Source organism: Ochotona curzoniae, unplaced genomic scaffold (genome assembly GCF_017591425.1).
Source record: "Ochotona curzoniae isolate NIBS_2020 unplaced genomic scaffold, NIBS_Ocur_1.0 scaffold_4506, whole genome shotgun sequence".
Taxonomy (NCBI): Eukaryota; Metazoa; Chordata; class Mammalia; order Lagomorpha; family Ochotonidae; genus Ochotona; species Ochotona curzoniae.
The window spans coordinates 3,954,325-3,979,756 of NW_024467119.1; the positions used below are offsets into that span (position 1 = coordinate 3,954,325).

Consider the following 25,432-nt stretch of genomic DNA (forward strand, 5'->3'; position numbering starts at 1 on the left):
TCCCCTAGCCTCTTGGGGTTTTTATCTGTGTCCAAAGGATGGGAAGCAGCTTGAGGCTGTCCCCAGGAAAGATCGAGGGGAGGGCCTAGCTAGTCTTCCCCTGATCTTGATGTTTTCATTTTCTCCTGTGCGTCCTGGTGAGTCTGTAGATCCTAGCCCTTGGTTGGGAATTCTTCCTGTGTGTGTAGGCTTCTTGACAAACTGTTCATTTTAGCTCATTTCCTTCATCGGTGTCTGTTAGCATTTGCCTCAAGGAAACAAGTGTTGCAGCTTCTCTCTCCTCCTTCCCCTTTCCTAGCATTTTTTAATTGGGTGGTTATCTTAGAACCTTTCAGAGAAAACTTCATTCTCAGTGTTGTTACTGGATTGAGATCTGTACTTGCATGACTCTACAAATAAAGCTTCCTCTTTTTTGTTAATAAATTTAAAGCTTGGAATGATTCTAGTTTTCTGAAAATTCTGCAAGAAAAGTGCCGAAAGTTCCCATCTATGCTTGGCCTAAGCCTGGTGGTAGCATCCAGCGTTGACCTCTTTCGTAGCCCCGGCGCCGTTGTCAGGGCTAAGAATTCAAGACTGGGACTGTGCAACTTAGCTACAAACGTCATTTAGGGTTAGTCAGTTTTTCCCTGAAACTTTTCTGTTCCGAGCAACAATCCAGTGTGCCAAAAATCCATTTGAACTTCCGTTGTTTTAATCCTTTGGTCTTTGCCCTTTGTGATTGTATGTTGCCATTGTATGAAGTGAAGTATTTTTTTGTTAAATCTGTTTTTTTTTTTAAAGCTCCAAGATTCTTTGTTTCTTTAAGAATTGAAAGCTTGATTTAAAGGACGTGTTTTATTGTTTTAGTATCTGAAATACTGTTTGTGCTATATTCTGCAAGTTCTTGCTCATGTGCTTGATTATATTTGCTTGCTGCTTGTTGTATTTGGGGAGTTTTCTCTGGTAATCCACTGATTTGGGGTGGAAGTCCCTTCCTGCAGAGAATGTGCAAGCCGAGGTGGCTCTCGTGGCTCCTCTGTTTGGCCCCCCACGCCCGGTGTGAGCTGGAGGTTAGATGCGACTCAGGCTGTGCGCCCACAGTGCGGAAACCCGGCCTCTGGCTCACTTCCGGTTGGCTTTTACCCCCACAGTGTCGCTCAACGTTTTCTTGCACTTCCAGTTTTCTCTAACTTTCCATAGAAGGTCCATAGCTTAGATTTCTCTTTTTTAAAAAAATTATTTTACTCATTTGGCAGGCGGAGGGGCAGAAAGACAAGGAAAGAGATCAGAGATCTTTCCAACTGCTGGTTCACTTCCCAAGTGGTCGTGACTCTTGGGTCTTGGGCTTGGACAAAGCTCGGAGCCAAAACTCCATCCAAGTCTGTCCTATGGGTGATGGGGGCCCACGCACACGAGGCACCCCTGTCCTCCCAAGCGTAGTAACAGGGAGCTGCATTGGCAGCAAAGCAGCTGGAACTCCAACCAGCAATCCAGCAGTGGATGCCAGTGTCGCAAAAGCAGCTTAACCCACTGCACCGCAACACCAGGCTCCCCTTTCCGTCCCCGGAGTCATTTCTGTTCTCACTTTTGAAGTTCCTTAAAACAAAGTGGTGTTCTCTACCTGCTTCTGCTTTGCGCTTTGCCTGATTTTAGTCTTGTGACCTTGTCAGCTCTGTGATAACTTTTTTTTTCAGTAGGGTTATTTTATTTATTTGGAAGGCTTTCTGTTGGCTCAGTGTCTAAATGGCCTCAGTGGCTGGGCAGGGCCAGGCTGAAGCTAAGAGCCCAGAGCTCAGCCTGGCTCTGCCCCCTGCGTGACAGGGACCCAGGTATTTAGACCATTGTCTGTTGCTTTCCCAGGAATATTAGCAGGGAGCTGGTCGTGGAGTAGCCAGGACCAGAGCCGGCGTTGCAAGTGGTTTGTGGTTTGACCTGACGGCACTCTTCTTTTTACACAGCTGTTTGTGTCCCCCTGTTGAAAGGCAGAAAGCAAGGTCTCCCATGTACTGGTTCACCTTCCAGATGCCTGCGCCAGCTGGGACTCGGGGAGGTCAGAGCTAGGGGCGGGGGCTCTGTGCAGTAACACAAATCTATGTGTTGGTGTTACGTGTGCCCCAGCCCTTCCTTGAAGCGCCTTTGCTCCTTGTGCTTGAGCAGGGTTTCGTTTGAATTTTCCTTCCTGGAGAAGAGGCCTGCTCCGGTCTTGGTCTTTCCCTGTTTCCGGGGTGACAGAAGATGGCTGCCTTTTCTGTCAGCAGATTGGACTTGTGAGAGCACCTGGGAGACAAAATGCAAACTTGACTTGCACTGCCTGCCCAGCTTGGCTGCCGTGTGGGAACTGTGCCCTGCCCCGCTGGGAGTGGCTGTGCCCTGCCCCGCTGGGCGTGGCTGTCCTCTGCCCCGCTGGGAGTGGCTGTGCCCGGCCCCGCTGGGAGTGGCTGTGCCCTGCCCCGCTGGGAGTGGCTGCCCTGCCCTGCTGGGAGTGGCTGTGCCCTGCCCCGCTGGGAGTGGCTGTGCTCTGCACAGATGTGGCAGGGCATGTAGGATCTGTCCTGTTGCTTCCTTTTTCCTGTCTGTATTTGACAAGAGCTAGTGTGACTGTCTTTTTTTTGTCTTTCCCTGCTCCAATGAAAAATATTAGTGTGTTTTTTTAAGGTTAATTCTCAAATTAGGAGTGTTTATTGTTTTAACATGTATGTTGTTACTTTCCAAATATGTAAGTATGAAAGCTCAAATTAATGATCACATTCAGCATGATGCTCAACTTGACTTATAAGTATTGCAGCGTCTTGGTTTATAGAGCAAACACAGGATCGCCGTGCAAAATGCATTAAAGGGACCACTGCCTGAAGCTTTTTAAATACAAGCATCTTTTATATGATAGAAATGTTGATCATTTATATCATTTTCCTCAAATGATTTCTGAAGTCTGCATCTTGTAAGAATGTCATGTCTTAGCATCTTAGGGACAGGACGGTGTTCCTGGTTGAATCTGTGCAGGTCAGTGTTTCATGACCACATTTCTGATTAGTGTGTCCGCATGCGATTGAAAGTGTTTTTAGATTCTTAATCATTGGGTTGCCAGTGATTGTAATACCGCATTTTAAATATGATCTGTGTCATAATTAGCCTTAATTGGAGTTGTTACGTTTTGATTGCTCTACTTGAAATAAATATATATTTGTCGCAGCACAGGCAGTAGTATCAGTGTGAACAGCGTTGTTGGCAAGTCCACAGTGATAACAGGGCTTGCACAAAACAAAACAAACTTTCTTTCTGCCCCACAGATGTATCTTGTGATATTTCCAGAGGGAACAAGATATAATCCAGAACAAAGCGAAGTCCTTTTAGCTAGTCAAACATTTGCTGCTCAGCAAGGTAAGTCATCATTGATTGAAGAGATTGTTTTTAAAGGTAACGCCTTTGTAGATTTTCTTCCTGGATGAAACATTTATGTTTTGTAACAAGTGACTTTCAGGAGTGTTACGTGTTTTCCTTAGGAAATAGAATGTCCTCTGTTATTCATTTCCATATTATATACATAACAATCCAGGCGCTTTCTTTGGTGCAAACCCAGTGCGTGGGTTCAGTTAAAACCTGTCTAAGTACACAGTTATGTGGGTGCAGCCTTTCCACGGTGTGGGTGGTGTATTTTAAAGTTCAAGCAGGCACGAGTTGCGACCTAAACTCTGACTTTCATTAGCTGTTTAGTTGCAAGGTGCCTAATGCTACCAAGCTTTGGTTTCCTCATATTTGAAGTTTGTTGTTGTTGCTGTATATGTGGATGTATGTGTCACACACCTGCTCACGGCAGATGTCACAAGTATGTGACCTCACTGACAGTGTTGCTGGTCGGCATATAAATGACATAAATGTTAAATTTCCTGCATTCACAGGAATGTGAATAGTGTGTAGTTGTTGGTGTCATCTCCTGCTCAGTCCGTCACCCCATCAGCCTATGCACACATTGGTAGTTGGCAATTGCTGGGTCAGTTGTGTCTCAAGCCCCGTCTCTTGCATACACTAATGGGTGCTATGGCGTAGCCCAACCCTGCCCATCACACACGCAGCCCTCACACACACCAGTGGGAACTGCAGCCTATTCTGAGCAATCAGCAGTTATCCTGATATAACTCCAACCAAGCCTACCCCCAGTCCTGGTTCCTGTGCTTGCCAGTATGTGCAGCAGACTGGTCTAGTCTGTCCCACATCCCATTCAGCTCCCTTATACATCAATGGGCATTGAAGCCTAGCTCAACCAGCTGACCCCACTATCCAGCCTACACTCATGCCTCCAGGTGTCACTTCCTGTCTAGCCAGGCCTGCCTTAGTCCCTGGTTCTCATGTTCACCAGTGGGAGTTGCAGCCCATCAGAGAGGGGCCTACAGTTTCCCTGTTGGACACAGTTGAACTTGCACTTTTCAGCTGGTTCTGCAGTCTAGGTTGACAGGACTTGCCCCTAGTCCCAGCACTTGGCAGTTGATGCTGTGGCAAAACAACTAACATGAACTTATTGTGACTCATGCGTGCACCGGTGGATACAGCTGGTCAGCCCAGCCTGTCTTTCCCCCAACCCAGTTCACATGCAAGTTAACAAGAGTTATGGCCTTGTGTGGCCTGCTCTGTACCAGTCCCTGTTCCAATTCTCAGGCTCACCTGTGGGGTCCTTGTCCCAGAGTGAGTTAATACACCTCCTGTTCTACCTGGAACAGTGGACCTGCCCATCTGGCCCACACCCGTTCTGATTCTCACTGTTGGGTGCTACACTGCAGCCACACCCGATCTATACCCAGACTACCTCTCACATGGTTCATCAGGTGCTGAGACCTTGTCCAGCCTGTCCTGCACCCACCCTGGTTCTTATGAGTACCAGTGCAGGCTAGAATCTAGAGCATGTGGCACACCCCAGACCCAGTGCACTTCCATACTGAGTGACACTGCAGTCATGTCCAGCCCAGATAGTTGCCCCCCATTCTAGTGCTTCTGCTCACGAATGGGAACCACAACCCACTTGAGGCATCCCAGCATCCCCTTAACTCTTCAGCTAGGCCTGTTTCCAGTGCCAGAACTTGCATGTGGCAGTGTTTGCTGTGACGTAGCTCAGTACAGCCCCAGGTCCAGTAACTAGTGTTCATGCCCTGTCTTGGCCTTTGCCATCGGGTGCTGTAACCTGTCCTGTCATAGCCCGCCCCCAGTCCCAGCTCTCACTGCGGGGTGCTGCAGCACAGCACTACCCAGCTTGCTCACATCCTTGGCTCATGTAAACCAGTTGGTGTGATAGCCTAGCCTGGCATGAGTCGCACTCCAGCCTGGCTGCTGTACATGCTAGTGGGCTGAGGTTGGCTTAGCCCTGCTCCATCTACCCCCCTCCAGAACCAACCCGCACACGTGCTGATGGGTGGAGCTTCCTTGCTGGGGCCAACCAACACCCAGGCCTGATGACATGCTCACATGCAGGAGCCACTTCCCACAGCGGGGTTTCCACTCCCAGACCCAGATCTCACAAGTGTCAGAGGTGCTAGGCCTTTACCTGTGGAGGCCTGCCCCTCTGTCCTGGCCTTTGTATGAGCTGGTGGATGTTATATCCCAGACCGCCTGGTACACCATTCTTGGGTGCACCTGTGGGTACTGCAGCCAGAGCCATTCGGCTGTTCCTAAACTCAGTATCCATGGGTATCATTTGGTTCCATGGTCAAGCCTAGTTCACCCTATCACCACCTCCAACTCTTAAACCAGCAGAAATCACAGTTCCACAAGTATGGGCCTAATTATCCTCTACAGAATCTGCCCCCAGACTTGGTTCTTTTGTGTGCTGTTTAAAGTCATGGTCCAGGCAAACTTACCCATCCTCTGTTCCAGCTCTCATTGGATGCTGTGATCCAACTCTGCGGTGTAGATTCCAAGCCCTCGCTATGGTGTGCATCAGTGAATTATAGTTGGCAGTGATCCACGCTAGCTCTTCCAGCTCAGGTCTCCGCGGTTGGTTGGTGTGTCAGTCTGATCCATAAAGATCTTCCAGCTTCCCCCTCCACTCTGCTTGGTCTCAGCTCCCTTGCTTATCTGCAAGTACAGTTGCCTTGTCATTGGAAGTTCCTGAAACGTCATTGCTCACCTGCGGCATTCCTCAGTGGTCTTCCCTCCCAACTATTTCCTTTCCCCGTTTCCTGACCAATCCACATTCCCCACGCCAGGGAGCGCATAGGTCCCCCAGCCCAGCCTTCCTAAGTCTAGTCTTCCCGTGGGCAGGTATGCTGGCCTGGAGCTCTGCCTGTCTACTTGAGTCCCAAGCTCATGGGACATCTGCTGACCTGGAACCTTACGCCTGTGCACATACAAGATCCAGGTCTGTTCAAACTTTCCCAAGCCCGGTTTACTGGTACAGCAGGCCAGCATGCTAACCTTGAGCTCTCCTCTCCCTTTCCTCTACCCTGCCTGTGACCAGGGACTTGGGAAATCCCCAGGCTTACTCCGCCTGCCTGGACATGAGCCCCCACTTCCTTGCACAACTCCGCTGACGTGCTCCCCCAGGTCCCCTCGAGCTGGCTGGTGTCATCCACCAGGTTCCCCTCCAGCCCACCGGTGTGATCCCCCAGGCTCCCTTCAAGCCTGCTACTGCAAAACGCCTAGCTGTTCTTTTTCTAGAGCTGGAAAATAAAACATGCAGAATATGGATTTAATATAGAGAATTAAATGCAGAAAAACATGTTGACAGTAATCTGAGCTGCTCTCAGTGGATTCCTCACGTGGAAGATTGTTAGAACTTGTTTTGTTTCCACGTTATTAATGGCTGTTTTTAAAGTGTATTTTTATTTTTATTTGAAAGTCCTGGAGAGAAAGAGAGATTTCTCTGTCTGCTGGTTCACTTCCCCAAATGCCCAAACAACTGGGGCAGGCCAGGCTGAAGCCAGGGGCCAGTTTGCATCTGCAGATGTGTGTCAGTGGCCCAAGAACTGAAGCCAGTGTCTTCTGTGTCCCAACATGTGCATTGTCATGAAGCCGAACCTTGATCCCACACTCCCATGTGAGATGTGTGTGCCCCACACAGTGGCTTGATTTGCTGCCCTATAATGGCTTTTCTGTTTAATTTTTATTTATTTGAGAGATGGGAGTGATTGCATCCTCTGAAATCCATCCTCTCCCCAAATGCCCCAGGGCAGCCTGGGCTGGGCTAATGCTGGATCTGGGAACTGGAACTCATCCAGGCCCACGGCTTGGTCACGAGACTCAACTGTGCTGTCATCTACCTCTCAGGGAACATCAGTGGGATGCTGGAAACAGACGTGGAACTGAAACTCAACCCAGGCACTTTCATAGGAGACCATTATCCTAACTGGCATATTAAATACTAGGCCACCTGCACATCCCTAATGGCCAGTTCTTAGATAAATGTCACGAAGTTGACTTTTCCAAACCCTCATTGTAACTCACTCGCTTCCCTACTTTCCTTACTCCTTCCTACCCTCCTCCTTTTGCCTCCTCTCCTCTGTTCTCCTTTCTCCTTTCTTTGCAGAAATATATTTGTATTTACTTCCTCATTAACTTAAATTCTGTAATTACTTGTTCATGTTGAACATCACACTTTGGACTTATTAATAATGTATGAGCTATAATGGTAAAGAAAGAAATGTTAACTGAATTGACAGATGTTTTTCAGCTTCTATACTGTTGAGATTTATGTTAGAACTTTATGAATAAATTAAACTGGACCTGCCCTGGGGACTTAAGTCTGATATGTGGTTGTGGGAATCTTTTTCTTTCCCACACCATCCAGCATTTAAAAAATTCTTTTATAGGACAGCCCCACCATATTATAGCTATTCTTCCCCATATTGCTGCTTTTCCCTGGAGAAGGGCAGCAAAAATCCAAATCAGGTTTGTGTTTTCTCGTTTTCATGTCATGTCTAGAGAGCTACTGTTTTCTGTCAAAATCAGCAGATCCTGTAATCAAGTCAGAGGGAGGTGGAAGGGACCAGGAGGGCGAGAGAGGCAGAAATTGCTGCCACCAAGAGAACTAGAGAATGTACAATGAGCTTTCCATACTGTTACAATGTTGTCTCAGTTTAGGAAGCTTTTACAAGTATTTTAAGATCCATTTAAGGATTGAAATAATAAGTTCGTGCAAAAATTTGTTCATTTGTACTACTCATGTAGGGTATGCCAATGTTCATGGCAGTGTGCTTCTTAGCTTCCGAAGCATGCTCAGGCAGACCAAATGCCTGTCAGCTGGTGAGAAGAGAAACAAAATGTGTCCTGTCCATCTGCACCTCTCCCTGTCCAACCACCCACTCTGAGTGGACCAAAGATTGAAATGTAAGACCTGAAATTATAAAACCACTGGGAAAATGCATAGAAATACTTGATAGAGGTGGTGACTTTTCAAATAAGACCTCAAAAACACAGGCAACTGAAGTGAAATTTGACAAAGGAGTAACAACAAGCTAAAAAGTTTTTCTGTGGCAAAGGAAACAGCAGCGTGAGGAGTAGCCTACACAATGGGAGGTTGTTTACAAACTGCCCAACAGAAGACTGAATATCCGGGATATCTAAGGAATTCAAAAACTTATCAACAAAAAACAAATAATCCTATTGAAACTGAGTAAATGGTGTGAACAGACAGTTCTGAAGAGAAAATACACCAGCCAGTGGAGTAATGAAAGAATTCTCAACATTCTTATTATAATAGTGAGGTGATATTCATCCCAGTTAGAATTGTAAAAAAGAGCCAAAATAACAGATGCTGGTGAGAATATGGAGAAAAGAAAGTGCATCTACTGTTGGTGGAAATGCAAATTAGCCCAGGTACTAGAGAGAATATGACGGAAGTTCTTCAAAAACTAAAAATAGATCTATAGTATCCACCTTTCCCACGCTTGTATTCCAAAGACGTTGAACTCGGCACACCAGAAAGATACCTGTCCATGTGTGTTTATTACTGCCGTTTACAGTTGCTAAGGTGGCCTTGGCTTGGATGCCCATCGGTAGATGAATAAAGAATACGATGTGTTTACATAGAAGACATTACTTGGCCGCAGAGTAGATGGGACTGGAAGGCATTGTGTGGATAAGTCAAATGCAAACAAATACTACATGTTTTCTATCATGTAGAAGCTAAAAAGAGAAAGTTGACCTGAGTGAATAGCAACAAGTGCCTGAGGTCTCGGGTGCGCAGGAGTGTGTGTGGATCTAGCAGATGAATTGAAGGTGCCAAACCCAGTTAACAGAGAAGGGATGAACGCTAACACTGCACAGCACTGGGGAATGTCTGGTACCCGGGAAGGTGAGAGAGGAGCTGGGAGGCTTTGCCGCCTGGAAGGGCTCCCCACGGGTTGTACAGTTCCTGATGGCTGGTTTTCTGACAGCTTTCCACAGTGTCTTGTATGTGGAGATGTTCAGTTAAAACGTGGTGTAAGAAGGATAAGGCAAGGGAGAGTGCTTTTTGCACTCCAAGCCCTGTGAAATTAGGGCGGTAGGTCTATTTCTAGAAATTTAACCAGGTCAGAAGTCAAATACATTGTTGATTTATGGCCACACTGACCAACTTCTTTTCTAGGTCTCCCAGTGTTAAAGCATGTGCTAACACCAAGAATAAAGGCAACTCATGTCGCGTTTGATTCTCTGAAGAATTACTTAGATGCAATTTATGATGTTACAGTGGTTTATGAGGGCAAGACTGATAAAGGGCAGCGGAAAGAATCGCCCTCCATGACCGGTGAGTCACCTTTCTGTGCACTGGCAGCTGTGTGCTCTGACACTGGCACCCCGACACCACATGTGGACTAAGACGTGGCACGTGCAGGAAGTGGGCTTTAGGAATGTCTGCTTGGCTTTTCTTTACATTGGCTTCATTTGTTTTTCATGATGTGCTTAATCTGTAACAGTTGAAATATAACTGGTTCTGCTAAGTTAGATATTTCTTGGCTGCTGTGTGAGTCTTTTGGAAGTCTTTAACCTGCCCAGGATTTACACACACACACACACACACACACACTCACACACTCACAGATGCTCCACAAACTACAGAAAAGAAGGAGTTAGACAGGGGAGAACCAAACCGAGGTGTGTGTTAAAGGTCGGTGCTAATCTTTAAATACACTTAAGCTATGTACGAGATTAGTGTGAGTTGACAAGGAGAGCATGTGACTTTCTTTTTTCAGACATCTACTGTGCTTTAAAGACGTTTGAGCTGTGGTCAGTGTTTGTCAGAAATAACAAGGGAAATATTCATTTGTTTATTTTCAAAGTCAGAAAGAATGAGCGATAGCTTCCATCGGTTGGTTCACTCCCAGTTGGCCACAAAGGCTGGGGCTGGGCCAGGACAAGGCCAGGAGCCAGGAGCTTCATCCGGGCCTCCCATGTGGGCGGCAGGGCCCAGAAGTGTGTGTTCTGCTGTTGCTTTTCCAGGCCGTGAGTAGGGATGGAGCAGATGTGGAGCAGCTGACACACGGTTGCTACCCGTATGTGATGGCAAAACTGCAGAAGGCGGCTTTATTGGTGAGGCCACCAAGCCGACCCCGAGAAAATTTCAAATAAGCAGAATGATGTGGTGTATTTTAATCAAAGACACTGTTGGCTTTTAGATAAATTTAAATCTGGGGGTAGGCAGACAAGGACGTGGAACATGGCTGTTTCCAGACTGTTCGCTTCAGCTGAGATGGGGAGAACAGTGGGTTTTATCTTTCTCCCGGCAGCTGTTTGGACCTGAGCCGACCAGCTCACCAGTGTGCTTGCATCAGAAGCATCTCTTGGAGGTTCAGCAGCGTGAACCGCCAGGAGTATAGACCTGTTCCCAAAGCGTCCCTGAGCTTGGTGTAGCTTGGAAATTGCATAGAATGATATTCTTACCTACAGTGCAACATTTTCAGAAATAAACATTTTATGTTAGCAAGGATTGCAAGGGTTTTATTGCAAGGCTTGTCTGGATATAATAGTGTGCACTGTGAAACAGCCCAGTGCTCCATCTGCTCTTCAGCTGCCAAGGGATTTTCCAAAGTGCAGTGTGAGTGTCGTTTTCCATTAATCTTTCTGTCACACAGTGCTCAGCTCCCCTGGGCTGGCCACCGTGCCCAGAGCCTCGCCGTGGTGACCACCTCCAAGTCCAGCGCCTCTGGGCAGCTTCTGTAAGTGGAAGGCTTGCTGGGCACTAGCCCTCTTTGCAGACAAATCCCTTCCCTTTGGTTGCCCTTGTCTCAGTCCCGTGTCCGTCAGGTGGTCCTCGGGGAAGGCTTCCCAGCTCCCAGCTCGCTCCCATGGTGCCAGGACACGCTGTGGTCACCGCACCGCGGCCATCCGCCCCACCGAGGTGCTCAGTGCCTTCAGAGAGCATCAGTGTGTTGGAGGTCTGTGCCTGCGTTCCACATCCAGCCCCTCTCCCGTTGTTCTCCATGTTCTCCAGGGCTTTGGAGCCTCCCAGCTGTGTCCATTGTAACTCATCTCTTTTTGAAAAGCTTCAGCTTCTTAACTGTAACATTTGAATGATATAGGAAATGAAATCTCATTCTGGCCAATTAAAGAGAAAAATATTTCCTCAAGGAAAAATATACCAGAGTAGAATCGAGACTGAAGACAAACTGGGAAAATGTTTGCGACTTGAATTACAGACAAGGGTTTGCTTTCCTTAAAGTGCTTCTACAGGTTGAAAAGAAAGTGGTTAGTTAACTCAAAAGAAAAATGAATAAAGGATTAGAAGACACAATTTACAGGAGAAGTTCAGTCTCATTCATGGTGAGACGAATGCAAACCAGAGCTATTACAGGGTGATACTTTATCGATTAAAGGGATCCCAATATTTCATAGCAGGCTTAATGGCTAAGATTACATTTAAAAGAATTTATTTGAAAATTAGAAGGCAAGGCCTTCCATTTTTTTTTAAAAGATTTATTTTTATTATTTTTTTATTGGAAAGGCGGATATACACAGAGAGGAGAGACAGAGAGGAAGATCTTCCGTCCATTGATTCACTCCCCAAGTGAGCGCAACGGGTCGATACTATGCCGATCCGAAGCCAGGAGCCTCTTCCGGGTCTCCCACGCGGGTGCAGGTTCCCAAAGCCTTGGGCCGTCCTCGGCTGCTTTCCCAGGCCACAGGCAGGGAGCTGGAAGGGAAGCGGGGCTGCCGGGATTAGAACCGGCGCCCATATGGGATCCCGGGCATGCAAGGCGAGGACCTTTAACCACTTGCGCCACCGCGCTGGGCCCAAGGCCTTCCATTTTTGAATTCACTCTCCCAAGTGGCCACAGTGGTGAGGGCTGGGCCAGCCCGAAGCCAGGAGCTTCATTCAGGAATCTCATGTTGGTGGCAGGGCCTGAACACTTAGACCATCCTGCACTGTCTTCCCCAGGCATTAGCGGGGAGCGGGATTGGAAGTAGAGCAGCTGGGACACAAAACCGTGTCAGTGTGGTTGCTGTCATAAACTTAAAAAAAAAAAAAAAGATTTTTTTGGGCCCAGTGGTCTAGTGGCTAAATCCTTGCCTTCCACATGTCAGGAACCCATATGGGTGCTGGTTTGTGTCCGGGTTGCTCTACTTCCCATCCAGCTCTCTGCTTCTGGCCAGGAAAACAGTAGAGAATGGCGCAAAGCCTGGGAAACCTGCAGCCACCTGGGAGACCAGCAAGCAGCTCCTGGAGTCTGGTTTCAGATTGGCTCAGCTCTGGTTGTTGTGGCTACCTGGGGAGTGAGCCAGTGGATGGAAAATATTTCTCTCTGTCTCTCCTCTCTGTAAATCTGCCTTTCCAACAAAAATCAGTAAATCTTTTTTTTTTTAAAGTTGGTTTATTTAAGGCAAAGTGACTAAGGAAGGGAGAGATGGAGATCTTCCGTCCCCAGCTTTATTTGTCATAGGGCCTCAGCATCCGGGGCTGGGTAAGGTCAGGGCCAGGAGGCAACAGCAGGATGCAAGCTGGCACTCTGAGCGGTGGAATGCCTGCCTGTTAAAATTGTGTTTGTAAAATCAGTGGTGTATCTTCATAAATCTTGTGCTTAAGGACAACATTTAATATTTTGCTAGCATTGTATATGATCCTAGTTTTTCATATTTCAAAAAACAAGACTACTTCAAAATGCTCCTATAAAATAGAATTCAAAAATAAGGATTTTTTTTTTTGTAGAAATATATGAAAGATGCACCCTTCAACATGTAGACATTGTAAAAAGATTAAAGGACAATATCCAGTTGTTAATTGGCGTCGTATTTAAGCAAATGAGTTTATAAAGTTTTTTGTTTTCCTTTGAGTTACTTGTAATTTTTTTCGACTACAAACCACTTCAGAAAACGTGTGCTCGCTTCGACAGTGCATACACTAAAATTGGAATTGTATGGAAATTAGCATGGTGCAGATACCCTGGAGTACTTACTCCGCCGTGGAAAATGAACAAAAGCTTGTCTTTTGCAAGTAAATGGATGCACAAGTTGGAAACCATTATACTTTGTGAAGTAAGCCAGTTCCCAAAAGACAAATATAGTCTATATCTCTGATCTGTGGCAGCTAATACCCAGCATATGAAACAATGTCACATTTAAATATAAAATTAACATTCTAGAATTGGATGGGGTTTTTTTTTTGGCCTATACTCTTGAGTAACAGATTTGCATTTTCTTTTATCTTTTACTTGCTGCGTCTTGATATCTTTACATGTTGGAATGTTAAGCTGATGATTGTAAAAAGAAAAGAAAATATGCCATTTTAATAATTAGTGAATGAGGGGGCGCCAATCAGATGGGGAATCATTAGCCAGCGTGAAGCAGAGAGGCAGTGATCCTGGGAAGTAGGAGAGGATGTTCCAGCATCAGCTACAGCTGAAGACCCGTGACATGGGGAAGCAGCAGAGACAGTGAGGGTGTGCAGTGGCCAGATACCCAGTGGCGATCAGCAGTCAGAACTCTACAAGTGGCCAGGCAGGATGGGGAGTTCGCTGGGAGCTCAGGAGCTGAGCCCAGGCGTAGAACTGCCCATCCTGCCTTGTGTTTAATTCAGCCAGTGTCAGAGTGCAGAGCCCAAGCAGAGACGTGCAGGAGCAGGGTAGATTTCGTGGCTCAGACCCCCACCAGCCACATAGGGTGCATTTTGTGTACTGAGGGAAAAAGGAACAACTGTGAGCTGCACATGCGCTAAGCTGGAGGAGAAGCCCTGTCCAGCTCAGCGCATTGCACTGGTCCCGTAGGGAATACCGTACAAATTTAGGATCCTATAGGTTCCACTCAAAATAGGTCCTGGTGGCCCCTAGGCCTAATGGACAGCAGTCTCACCCTCACCAGTGCCACGCCGGGTGCCTCACCAGTGCCACGCCGGGATCAGCTGTGGGGCTGAACAAACAACAGCAAGCTGCAGAGGCGCTGAGCCAGGAGAGAGTTCACTTCTCAAGGCATTGCACTCGTCTTACAGGGAAGGATACCAACTTGGAATCCTACAGGTTCCATCCAAAATACGTCCAGGTGGACCTCAGACCTAATAGTCAGCAGGTTCCAGCAAAACCAGTGCTGCTGACAGCCCAGTGATGTAGGATGGCTGATGTCTCCCTAATCCCAGTCACTGTTAAAACCAGGAGAGGGAGAAAGGCTGTGCAGGCAGTGGTGTGGCTACAGCACAGGATCACAGGGTGGGGGTGGTGAGCCAGCAGCTGGGGCTCCAGAGACCATGGTGGAAGCCTAGTACAAGAGCCCAGGACCGGAACTTGCTGGAGCGAGTGGCCAAAGTGATCGCAAGCGAAGAACCAGGCACTGAATGCAGTCAGTAAAATCGAACTGTAGACCAGTGGGCAACACATGTTAAAAATGCCCTAAGGTGGAAATGTGCTAACCAGGATAGCAGTGATCAAGGCAAAAGAAGAGACAGAGGCACAATGAATGCTACTGATGCCTCCTCTGTAAAGGACTAAAAAGCTTTGTCGACCCCAGACATAACTGAGGAAGACATGAGGAAATGACAGATACAGAATTTTAAGAACTTGTTATGAAGCTTCTTAATAACAAGGAGAAGCACATAGAAAATTTCAAGGAATTTAAGCAATATGCCACACAGGAAATGGCAACACTGAAACAAAATCAAGCCAAATTATTAGCAATGAAGGACACAATGAAACAAATGGAACAATTCAGTGGAAAGCCTCAATAATAAGATGAGCGATGAGCGAGGCGGGAGAAAGGACTTCAAAATTGGAAAACATTTCCTTCCACAATGGCAGCGTGGGGGTGGGAACCAAAGATCTGGAAGAGGAACTGAGTCAAACTAAGAAAAGTATTCAAGAATTGAAAGACACTATTAAAAGGCCAAATATAAGAGTTATAGGAATTCCAGAAGGCACAGAAAGAGAAGCTGGGTTTAAAAATATATCCAATGAAAGAATAAAGGAAAACTTGTCTAATCTGGAGAAAGAATTGGGAAACAAAATACAGGAGATGCACAGTACTCCCAGTTAGGGTCGACCAAAAGCAATCTTTGCCATAACGTGATAATCAAGCTCTCTAGTTCAACACAGGGAAAAGATCCTTAAATATACATGTGAAAAAGTCTATTAAAATATAGAGGCACCTCAGTCAGGCTCACTGTTGACCTCTCTGAGGAAACTCTACAGGCCAGAAGAGAATGGAGTAACATAGTTCATATTCTAAAAGGAAGAAAATTGTCAGCCCAGAATTACTTACCTGGCAAAGCTTTCCTTTGTCTGAAAGAAAATCTTCCACAGTAAAGAAAAGCACCAGACCTGCCCTGCAAATGATACTTAAAAGATGTTTGAAAGAAAAAGAATAGCACCTACAAAAACAAAAGGCAAATGTGGAGAACATCCCAATGAAACAACAAAAGACTAAATCAAACAATGAAGAAATGATTGCTAAAGTGACAGGACCAAATTACTTCCTATCCATATTAACCCTGAATGTAAATTACTTAAACTCGTCAATCAAATGCCATAGATTAGTAGACTGGATTTAAAAAACAAGACCCATTTAACGGTTGCCTACAGAAGGTACGTCTCACCAACAAAGACGTGGAAACTGGAAGTGAAAGGATGGAGAGAGATGCTCCAGCCTAGTGGGACTGTGTGCTGGGGTAGCCATTCCTATATTGGATAATATAGACTTTGATGGGAAACATATTTAAAAAGATGAAGAAGGACACCACATAATGACCCAAGGATCTGTTGACCAAGGAGAAATCATCTCACTAGTTTCTTAGGATGTTTTCTTTTTTATCTCTAATTTTACTTGGTTTTTCTCTCTTGTTTTTCTTTGTTAGTCTAGCTAAAAGGTTGTTTTGCTCATTTCCTTAAAAAATGGCTCTTTCTTGTTGCCGTTTTTAGTTTTTATTTTTAATTCCATTTATTTTTGCTGTGATTTTTGTCATTTCTCGCTTCCTGTTTGTTTTTGCTTTTTTTCTTTTTTTTTTTTAGATTTATTTATTTTTTATTACAAAGTCAGATATACAGAGAGGAGGAGAGATAGAGAGGAAGATCTTCTGTCCAATGATTCACTCCCCAAGTGAGCACAATGGCAGGTGCTGCACTGATCCAAAGCCGGGAACCAGGAACCTTTTCCGGGTCTCCCATGCGGGTTCAGGGTCCCAAGGCTTTGGACCATCCTTGACTGCTTTCACAAAGGAGCTGGATGGGAAGTGGAGCTGCCGGGATTAGAACCAGCACCCATATGGGATCCCGGGCGTGCAAGGCGAGGACCTTAACCACTGCACCATCGCACCGGGCCCCATCATTTTCTTCATTAAGGTTTTTGATTTCCTTTTTCATTTCTGCAGTGACACATTGGTCATTCAGTAACATGTTATTTAACTTCATGTTATTGTAAATTTTCCGCTTTTTTCCTGTTGTTGATTTTGTTTCATGGCTTTTCATTTGAGGAGCTGTATAGTAACTGTGTAATAGAGACGGTCATAGGATGTAAAGATAACAATGCAGTATGCATCTCCATTCGCCAATCAAAGATGGAAAATCAGATAGACAGAGAGGAAGATCTTCCATCTGATGGTTCACTCCCCAAGTGGCCGCAACGACTGGAGCTAAGCCAATCCGAAGCCAGGAGCCAGGAGCTTCTTCCAGGTCTGCCACACGGGTGCAGGGTCCCAAGGCTTTGGGCCGTCCTCAACTGCTTTCCCAGGCCACAGGCAGGAGGCTGGATGGGAAGTGGGGAACGCCGAGATTAGAATCAGTGCCCCTGTGGGATCCCTGGAGTGCAAGACAAGGACCTTAACCACTACGCTATTGCACTGGGCCCAGAATCCCTGTCTTGACAGCAGGATGCTGGGCTGTCTGTCATTGTCCATGCCTACAGTGTCAGGATACACTTAAACAGCAGAGTGATGGACTGATGACTGTTTGTGGAGGACTGTTCTGTTGTAATAATATAGGGGAAATCAGTGCAGCAAGGGGACCTGGAGGAGGAGGGGGAATCCCAGAGCCTTGGCACCAGATCATAAAATAGTAATAAAAAAAGAAGAAAAATAATAACTGGTTGGGCAGATAGGGAAGGGTGAGAGAGAAACGGAGAGAAAGAAGATCCCTCATGCCTCTAAGCCTGTAATGTGAGATATGGGAAATCATTGTCTTAATGGTTAGTTTAAAGGATGAGGTCATGGGGCTGGTTGTGTGCTGCAGTGGGTCAAGCCGCCAGTATCCCATATGGGTACTGATTTGTTCCCGGCTAGCTCCCTGCCAACGCACTTGGGAAAGCAGCGGGAAGGTGGCTGAAGGGCTTGGGCCTCTGCACTCATGTAAGAGACAGAAAGCTCCTGGCTCCTAGCTTCAGTCCTGGCTGTTGTGGCCTTGTGTGGCATGAACCACTTGATTTGGAACTCTGCCATTCAAGTAAAAAAAAGTTCTATTTATTGGAGTGCAAAAGTATTTCAAAATCCATGCATATTAATTTAATGTATAAATCATCAGTATGTAATCTAATTTATATGATTATATTCATATAAACTGTTTATGCTGAAAGAGGTTTCTCACACAAGCAGGCATACCTGACCTTTATTTTCTGTTACTTTAACCGTCTTGCTCAGCTTTGCATGGCAGTAAAGACATTTCTGCAGCTCATTTCAATCCAGCTTCCTGCTTCTGAGCTAGAAAAGTAGCAGAGGCCTGTTCAGGTCCTTCCGCCCTGCGCTTACCTGGGAGACCCAGAAGAAAGTCGTGGCTTTGGATCTGCCCGGGGCTGGCCGTGGTGGCTTAGGGAGTGAGCTGGCAGGTGCAAGAGCTTCTGTCTCTTCCTCTATCTGTAATTCTTCCAAGTAAAATGAATGAATCTTTAAAAAAAAGATAAATTATAGATGGAACAAAACTGTACCTTATTTAGAGTCCTTTTCCCTAATAGAATATTTTTTACTAACAATTTGAAGTGCTGTCTGAGAGGTTTTGTGAACATAGTACCAGCTTTGTTAAATATTTAGAAAAATATGTGTCAGTTATTTCCTGTCTTCGGAATTGAAATTTCCCAAGTGTCATTTGACCTTGAGTGGCATTGCACTTTGTCCCGTCTGGCCCTCAGCTGCTCCGTCCATCCCAGGAGACCATAGTGCTTGTCTATGTGCAAATGTGAATTGCGGTTGAAATCCTGTGTATGGAAATGTGCTATAAACAGGACAGTTTTAGGGGGAAAACGGGCAAAAGCACTTGCCCACATCTGAGCCCTCTTGCCACACTGCAGTGCAGCCTCTGTGTGTGCCTGTGCCAGCCGGCGGGGCTTCCTAAGGCCCACGGCTCTGCTCCAGCACTTGAGTCAAGGGTGAGCACACACTGACTGCATGGCTGTCGGTGGAGATGTTGGGGTAGAAATATAACTAAGAGAAAATAGGAAAACTGCCGTGAGAGTGTTTGTTGTCGCTGTCATCATTTGTTTGAAAGGCGGCATCCCGGAGAAGGGAGAGTCACGGACACAGCTTCATCTGTGAACTCCCTGAGTTGCTGCAACAGCCAGGCTCAGACCAGGCCAGGACCAGGAGCCTGCAGCTTCTTCTGGGTCTGCCTCATGGTGCAGGGGCCAAGCACATGGGCCATTCTCTGCTGCTTTCCCAGGCCCAGGAAGCTAGGTTGGAAGTGGAGCAGCCAGGCCTGGAACTGGCACCCATATGGGATGCTGATGTCACAGGCAGAGGTCTGCCTTGCTTCACCACAATGCAGAATCTGTCTTTGAGTATGAGGGGAGAAGTGGGAGGATCGTGTGGCTTCCACAGTGACGGCTGACACAGCACTTAGGACTGTGACGGATCCTGCGCGTGGCGGAGTCTCCCGTATGATGGCCCCAGGAGTGTGCGCTTGTTTATCAGAACAAGCGTGTCCTTAAGGATAAGCTGACTTCTTGAATTGTAGGGTGTAAGATGCACATTTCTTGGAGGGCATCTTCAGACGCTTTCTGTTGGAGACTGAAGTTCTTGGCCTCCTTCTTGCCTGCCTACCTAGGGAACGTGAGCTGATCTCCTTGGGATGTTTTGTGGCTTTCCAAGGAACTTGAAATATGTGACATGCTTGCTTTTTCAGAGAAAAGCAGGGAGTTTCCAGCCTCTGCTTCTTTCTTGTCCCGCAGTAAACACTGGCCTCCTTCCGGTGCGGCCGGTTATTTTAGGCCTCATAATGAGAAAGCAGCCAGGAGTGCTGGGGACTAGAAGCCAGGAAGCGTGTCTGAGACAGGGCAGCTGTCCTGCCGAATCGGCTGCAGCTCTGAGGTCAGTGGTAGGAGCTGGTCTTTCAGTACAGGAACTAAGAATTGAAGAGTATTTTTAATTTTATTGATTTAATTTTTATTTTTTTGAAAGTCTAAGAGCCAGGCTGAGCTGTCCATGCCTGGTTCACTCCCTGCAAGCCTGCGAAGGGCAGGGCAGCACAGGCTCAACCGGCCCTGGGTTAGTCTGGGTTTTCCATGTGGGTGTCAAGGACTGAAGTGCTGCACCCCAAGAGCCACGTTACCAGGAAGTTAGAAGCAGAGCTGGACTCAACCCGACCACTGCCACACGGATGCAGGCTTCCCAAGGGGCATCTTAACCGCTGTGCCAAGTGCCATTGTGAACTGCGCATTAGTAAATACCTTCAGGTGCACATTTCTGTGCCAGGGTTGGAAGGCCAGTAGAGCCAGATGGACTCCAGGTGGGCCCTGTGGGAGCACAGGGTCTGTTGGGGGCACTGCAGTGTCCCTGGGAGCTGGGGGCTGCCCTGGGAGGGGCTGGGGATCTGAGTGCAGTGGAGATGACGGTGGAGGTGCTTGGGGATTCCTTCAGAGGCATGGGCAGGACTTGTAGCAGGCTGCAGCTTCCTGGGCTGCTAGTAGAATGCTAAGTCATGGCCCCAGAGCGATAGCCTAGTGGCTAAATCCTCACCTTGCATCCACCAGGACCCCATATGTGTGCTGGCTCATGTCCAGGCTGCTCCACTTCCCATCCAGCTCCCTGCTTGTGGCCTGGTAATGTAATAAAGGATGGTTCAAGGTCTTGGGACCCTGCACCCACAAGGGAGACCTGGGAGAAGCTCCTGGCTCCTGGCTTCAGATCGGCTCAGCTCTGTCCATTGTGGCCATATGGGGACAGAACCAGTGGATGGAAGATCTTTCTCTCAGTTTCTCCTTCTCTATATATTTCTGTCTTTCCAATTAAAAAAATTAAAAGTCATTATATAAGAAATAACATTTGTTACTTTTATCTAACTTTAATGGCTTATGTAATTGTAATTATGGAAACTACAGTATGCTCTTCATGCAAGCTTCCGCTTGAATCCCCCAAGCTGCCAGATTTGCTCTTTAAAAAAAAATAAACCATTTATTTATACAATGCTAAATAAAGAATATATGCTAATTCTAAAATATTAAAAAGTGACATTTTTTTCTTTATTAGAATTTCTGTGCAAGGAATGCCCAACCATTCACATACACATAGATCGTATAGACAGGAAAGATGTCCCGGAAGAGGAGGCGTACATGAAAAGGTGGCTGCAGGAGCGCTTTGAGATCAAAGATAAGTGAGTACAAGCCGGGCCGCAGCTGAATCTCACGTTGTAAACACTTTAAACAGCCTGTTATCTCAAGAATCCCTTTCACAAACTGGCTCAAGTCTTACTGCATGCGTATCTATTCCTATCTAAGCTTTACTTTACAAATCACCATGAAAGAACTTGTTAGGTGGCCTGTGTCTTCATTTATGGTATTTCCTAGACAATACCGTGTGGTACGATATAAAACTTAGTAAGAAAAAAAAAAAGCATGTTTTCTGATGGCAGCTCAGCCTTCCCGGGCCGGAAATGGGAGCTGGCTGCCGTGTCGTTTCTGCAGCGGATCGTCCTGTTGTCTGACTTGGGAGGGCTCGCAGTCTTGGCTGAGCCGAGCTGGTGGAAGCCCGTGTGTGGCACCTGCTGAGAAGGACCTGTGCGAACAATGGAGGTTTTGCTCAGAGGCAGTGTGGCTTAAAGAACTCAAACTCGGCCAGTACTGCCACTTAGCAGAGGGAGCCTCGCCCCAGCAAGCAGAATATATTAGTATCTTTGAATACAAGAAAGACATTTTATAATTTTCTTTATAAAACGTGAGTTTTAGATTTAGATCTGCTGTCTGAAAATTTTGTTACATGATGGTCTTTTTTTTTTAAAATGTCTTTTAACTTATGTGCATTTTTTCTTTTTGAAAAAAGTGTGTTAATAAGCTTTACTTATTGAAGATTTCAACTACTTCCCACATGCCACCGCTGCTCACAGGTGTAGCGCGGCCGCCCCGTTCCTCCGGAGACTTTGTTCTCCTTGCATTGCACAGGGCCTCGTTCCACAGCGTGTAGACTGACGGTGGACCTTGTGAGTTTTCTCCGCTTCGCTTCCCCTTAGCTTTGTTCGACGTAATTCACGAAGATATCTACTCAGGCCACTTTGGTTAAAGAACGTTTATCATGAAAGTGTGTTGTCGGGGGAGGCTGAGCTTGCCAAGCCCATGTGTGGCTCGGTGTGCCCTGTGAGGTGTTAGCTCTGGGAATGCGGTGTGCCCGCGGTAGGACGTTCCCTTTCTGTTTGAGATTATTACATTGAACATATTCTATCTCCCATTATAATTTCACACTTTTTAGGAGTACAGTTGGGAAAACCAGCCCACTGCCTTATTGTCCTTCTTTGGGCTGCTTTGTAGTCCCACGGACAGGCGATGTCCTGTGAGCGTGTTGAGCCTCGGTGGCTGCTGGGTTGGGAGCTGCGCTAGGAGACAGGCGAGCTAGCCCTGCAGCGGGTCAGGGGCTGCAGGCTTACCAGTGCAACGTTCGCGTCACATGACTGAAAACAGCTGTTTTGAAAGTCTTTAAATGTAGGAAACATACTAAAAATGTGTGAACAGTGCATCTTTGCTTTCCAAGGGTCTAGAACTTTTTTTTTCAGCACAGCCTAGGTATGACTAGATATCCAGTTAATATTTGTTAAATTGAAATATTGAAATGAGTGAAACAGAAACTTAAATTTTGTTTTCTTCTGACTCTAGGTTGCTTTTAGAATTTTATGATTCACCAGATCCTGAAAGAAGAGACAGATTTCCTGGGAAGAGTGTTCATTCCAAATTAAGTCTCAAGAAGACTTTGCCATCAGTACTGGTCTTGAGTGGTTTGACTGTTGGCATGCTTGTGAGCGAGACTGGGCGGAAGCTGTATGTCAACACGTGGATATACGGAACCCTCCTTGGCTTCCTCTTGGTGGTTATTAAAGCCTGAACAGGTAGCTGTCTCCTATCTGCGCGGCTGCACACAGTATCAAGTTGTTTCCTGAATTTACCTTATTGGCCGAACATTGGATAAGACAGAATCTGTGACTAAAGTGAATAGGTGATTGGGCAATCACACGGTTTTACTTTGGTGCTGGAGATGCAGGTGAGGTCACGGCTTCCGGAGACTGCCCGTCTCCCCAGTTCTGAGCTCTGCACCCGGGAAGATGAGTGGGTGCTTCTCTGTGGCCGTGGTGTGCTAAACATTCATTTGCAGCCCTTTGCCATATTGATTGGTTATTTCCAATTTGCCGCTGGCAGCTCCGCACTCTTGCCTAAGTGCCTCACCTTGCAGCTGTGTATTGGCTGTTTGCTTCATCTCTGTGCATGGGCGAAAATAGTGTCTCAGCCTTGAGACGTTCGAGGAGTGGGGCAGCTGCTCACGGGAGGCTCTTGTTGCCCACGTGACCTTGTGGTTTGACCTCGTGTTTGCAGAATGGGTCCCATCCCTACCACTTGTGTAAGTTGGTTACCTTCTGCACCTGGTACTGCACACCGAAGAGTGATGTGTTCAACACGACATGGAGTTTAACATGGTGACTCTAGTTCGTTGTAGTAGAACTTGAAACTGCTCAGCTTCTAGAAAGTTGAAGCCATGCTATCTGTACCTTCCACAGTTGTGCCACAAGTGCTTGCAAACATTCAAGTTTCCTGTTGGTTTTTTATGTCAGAGTAATCAGTGTGGACCTGATTGGACCCGAGTCCTCTGATCCTGGAAAAGATAGGAGCCTACAGACCTTTTATCTGTTTCTGCTTGGTCTCCTAGAATCTGTGATCCAAAGCGAGTGTCACCATGGCAGACTTCCTCCTGGGCCTGGTCCTGCTCCTGGGGATTCCCGCCAGCGGTGCTGCCCGGGACTGGCCTGGTGGACACCGAGCAACCGCAGAGCCAGCCGCTGTGCCTTGGTGCCAGGTGAACTCTGAAAGCTTCCCCAGCTACTGCAGAGGCATTGGAGCTTTGTCTCGTGTCAAGAAATTCACCTTCTTCCTGCCACAACGGACAGACTTCATGAATAAACTCGGCATCTCCCATTGCTTAACGGAGCCGCGGTCAGGTGGACCGCTGAGGACGGGCGGAGTTGCAGGAACCGCGCGTGGTTCACAGGCGTGGGCTGCTGTGTCCTGAAGACGCCGCGTCACGTGTGAGCTGCTGTTTCTGCATTACCCTTTGAACTTGACGGCCTGCTGGTCCTTTTCAATAACATTACTGCTCACTGCTAGCTGATTTTTGTTACAAAATAATGCCAGTGGCCCAGATGAATCTCACCAATTGAATCATGTTAAAATTTTTAAGAAGGGAATTTTTCTGACTTGCTACACTGCTTCTTCAGAACCAGAGAGTCAGCCATTCCGGGCAGCTGTTGGGGGGTCATGTGGTGTGACCTGGTTTCCGTTGTGTGTTGTTCTGTACGTCTGCTCCGCTCGTGTTTGTGTAATCCCAGGGACGGAGTGGGGACAGGGTGAAAAATCATCAAGAGTTCTGAATGCCAATTGTAACTTTCTGTTTCCTGTAAAGTGAAATTTAGTTTGATCACATGTTTTAGTTTAAATCCATTTAAATTTAGAACTTGTTTCCTACAAGAAAGCAAGAAGTTTTAGAACTTGAAGTGTCATGAGTGCGTTCTAAGACAGCACTGGGATCGTGTGGCAACGTGGCCTGTGTCGGGGCCCTGAGTGCCACGCCTCAGGCTGGGGCCTGCGTGCTCCTCGCAAAAGGCCTACGAAGTCTGGAAAATTAGAAGCTTTCTTTTAATCTGTGTTGATTTTGACTTGAATTAATTATTCTCTGAAATTCAGCGCTGGGTGCCTACCTTCGATGTTCCGCATAACACCGTTTAATCTCACTGTCCACTTGCGGTTAGTTGCGCTTTGGTTTTTCTTCGTTAGAAAGCTGTCCGCGCGCATGCCTTTATGTTTTTTCAGAAAGGGGTGTGTTTGGGTAAAAGTTGAAGAAAATAAAATTCTCCACTGTCTGTTCTCTGTGCTATTTCATATTTTATGACCCAAAATTCATCACCAGTTCTCTACTGCACAAAATATGCCTTCAGAAAATGGCCTTGCACTCCAGCTTTAACAAGCCAGGTGACGTGTTCATCAGCAGCAGCATTACTGGAAAGGAAAGTTTACAGAGAGGAGAGTCAGAGAGAAAGATCTTCTGTTGATGCTTCGCTCCCCAAATGGCCACAGCAGCTGGAGCTGAGCTGACCCGGAGCCAGGAGCCAGGGGCTTCTTCGGAGTTTCCCACATGGCTTCAGGTCCCTAGGCTGTGGGCTGTCCTGCTGCTTTCTCAGACCACGAACAGAGCTGGATGGGAAGTGGGGCAGCTGGGTCCACGGAACAGCGCCCAGATGGGACGTGGTACTTGCAAGGAGGAGGATTAGCCAGTGGAGCCACCATACTGGGCCTCCTGCCAGCCAGGTAATTTTTAAAATACTAATAATCTAGTAGTTTCTTTCACATGTTTTACTTCATTGAGTTTTTTTTCCACGTTTAGTACCAGTTTTTTTCCTTTATTCATATTATTGTGAGCTTTATTTTTCCCGTTGTCAAATGACATGGTTTATAATTATATTTCCTAAATAGGTCTATTTAAGTCAAATGATCTAACTAGATTGGCACTTAATAAAAATTGAAGTATGTACAAAATCTACCCATCAAGTATAGTTTAAAAAAAGCAACTCCCAGTTGCCTGGCAGGCCCTTATTTAGAAGGCGGAAGTATCGCTCAGTTCTATTTCATTTAT

General features: G+C 46.6%; 1 protein-coding gene across 4 annotated transcripts in view; it reads left to right on the top strand.

Moving 5' to 3' along the window:
- AGPAT5 (1-acylglycerol-3-phosphate O-acyltransferase 5) overlaps positions 1 to 24,659 on the top strand; it is a 58,458-nt gene extending 33,799 nt beyond the window's left edge. Inside the window, exons 5-9 of one of the 4 annotated variants that reach the window (XR_005882399.1) lie at positions 3,267 to 3,357; positions 9,530 to 9,688; positions 20,801 to 20,924; positions 22,414 to 22,795; positions 23,456 to 24,659. Coding sequence is in view for 3 of the 4 variants with exons in the window: in XM_040967442.1 (XP_040823376.1) it covers positions 3,267 to 3,357; positions 9,530 to 9,688; positions 20,801 to 20,924; positions 22,414 to 22,639 (600 nt within the window). In the remaining variant the exon portion in view is untranslated. Of the gene's footprint in view, positions 1 to 3,266; positions 3,358 to 9,529; positions 9,689 to 20,800; positions 20,925 to 22,413 lie in introns of all 4 variants that reach the window. The other 3 variants (XM_040967442.1, XM_040967443.1, XM_040967441.1) reach the window with 3 other exon arrangements.
- The last annotated feature ends 773 nt before the right edge of the window (positions 24,660 to 25,432 follow it).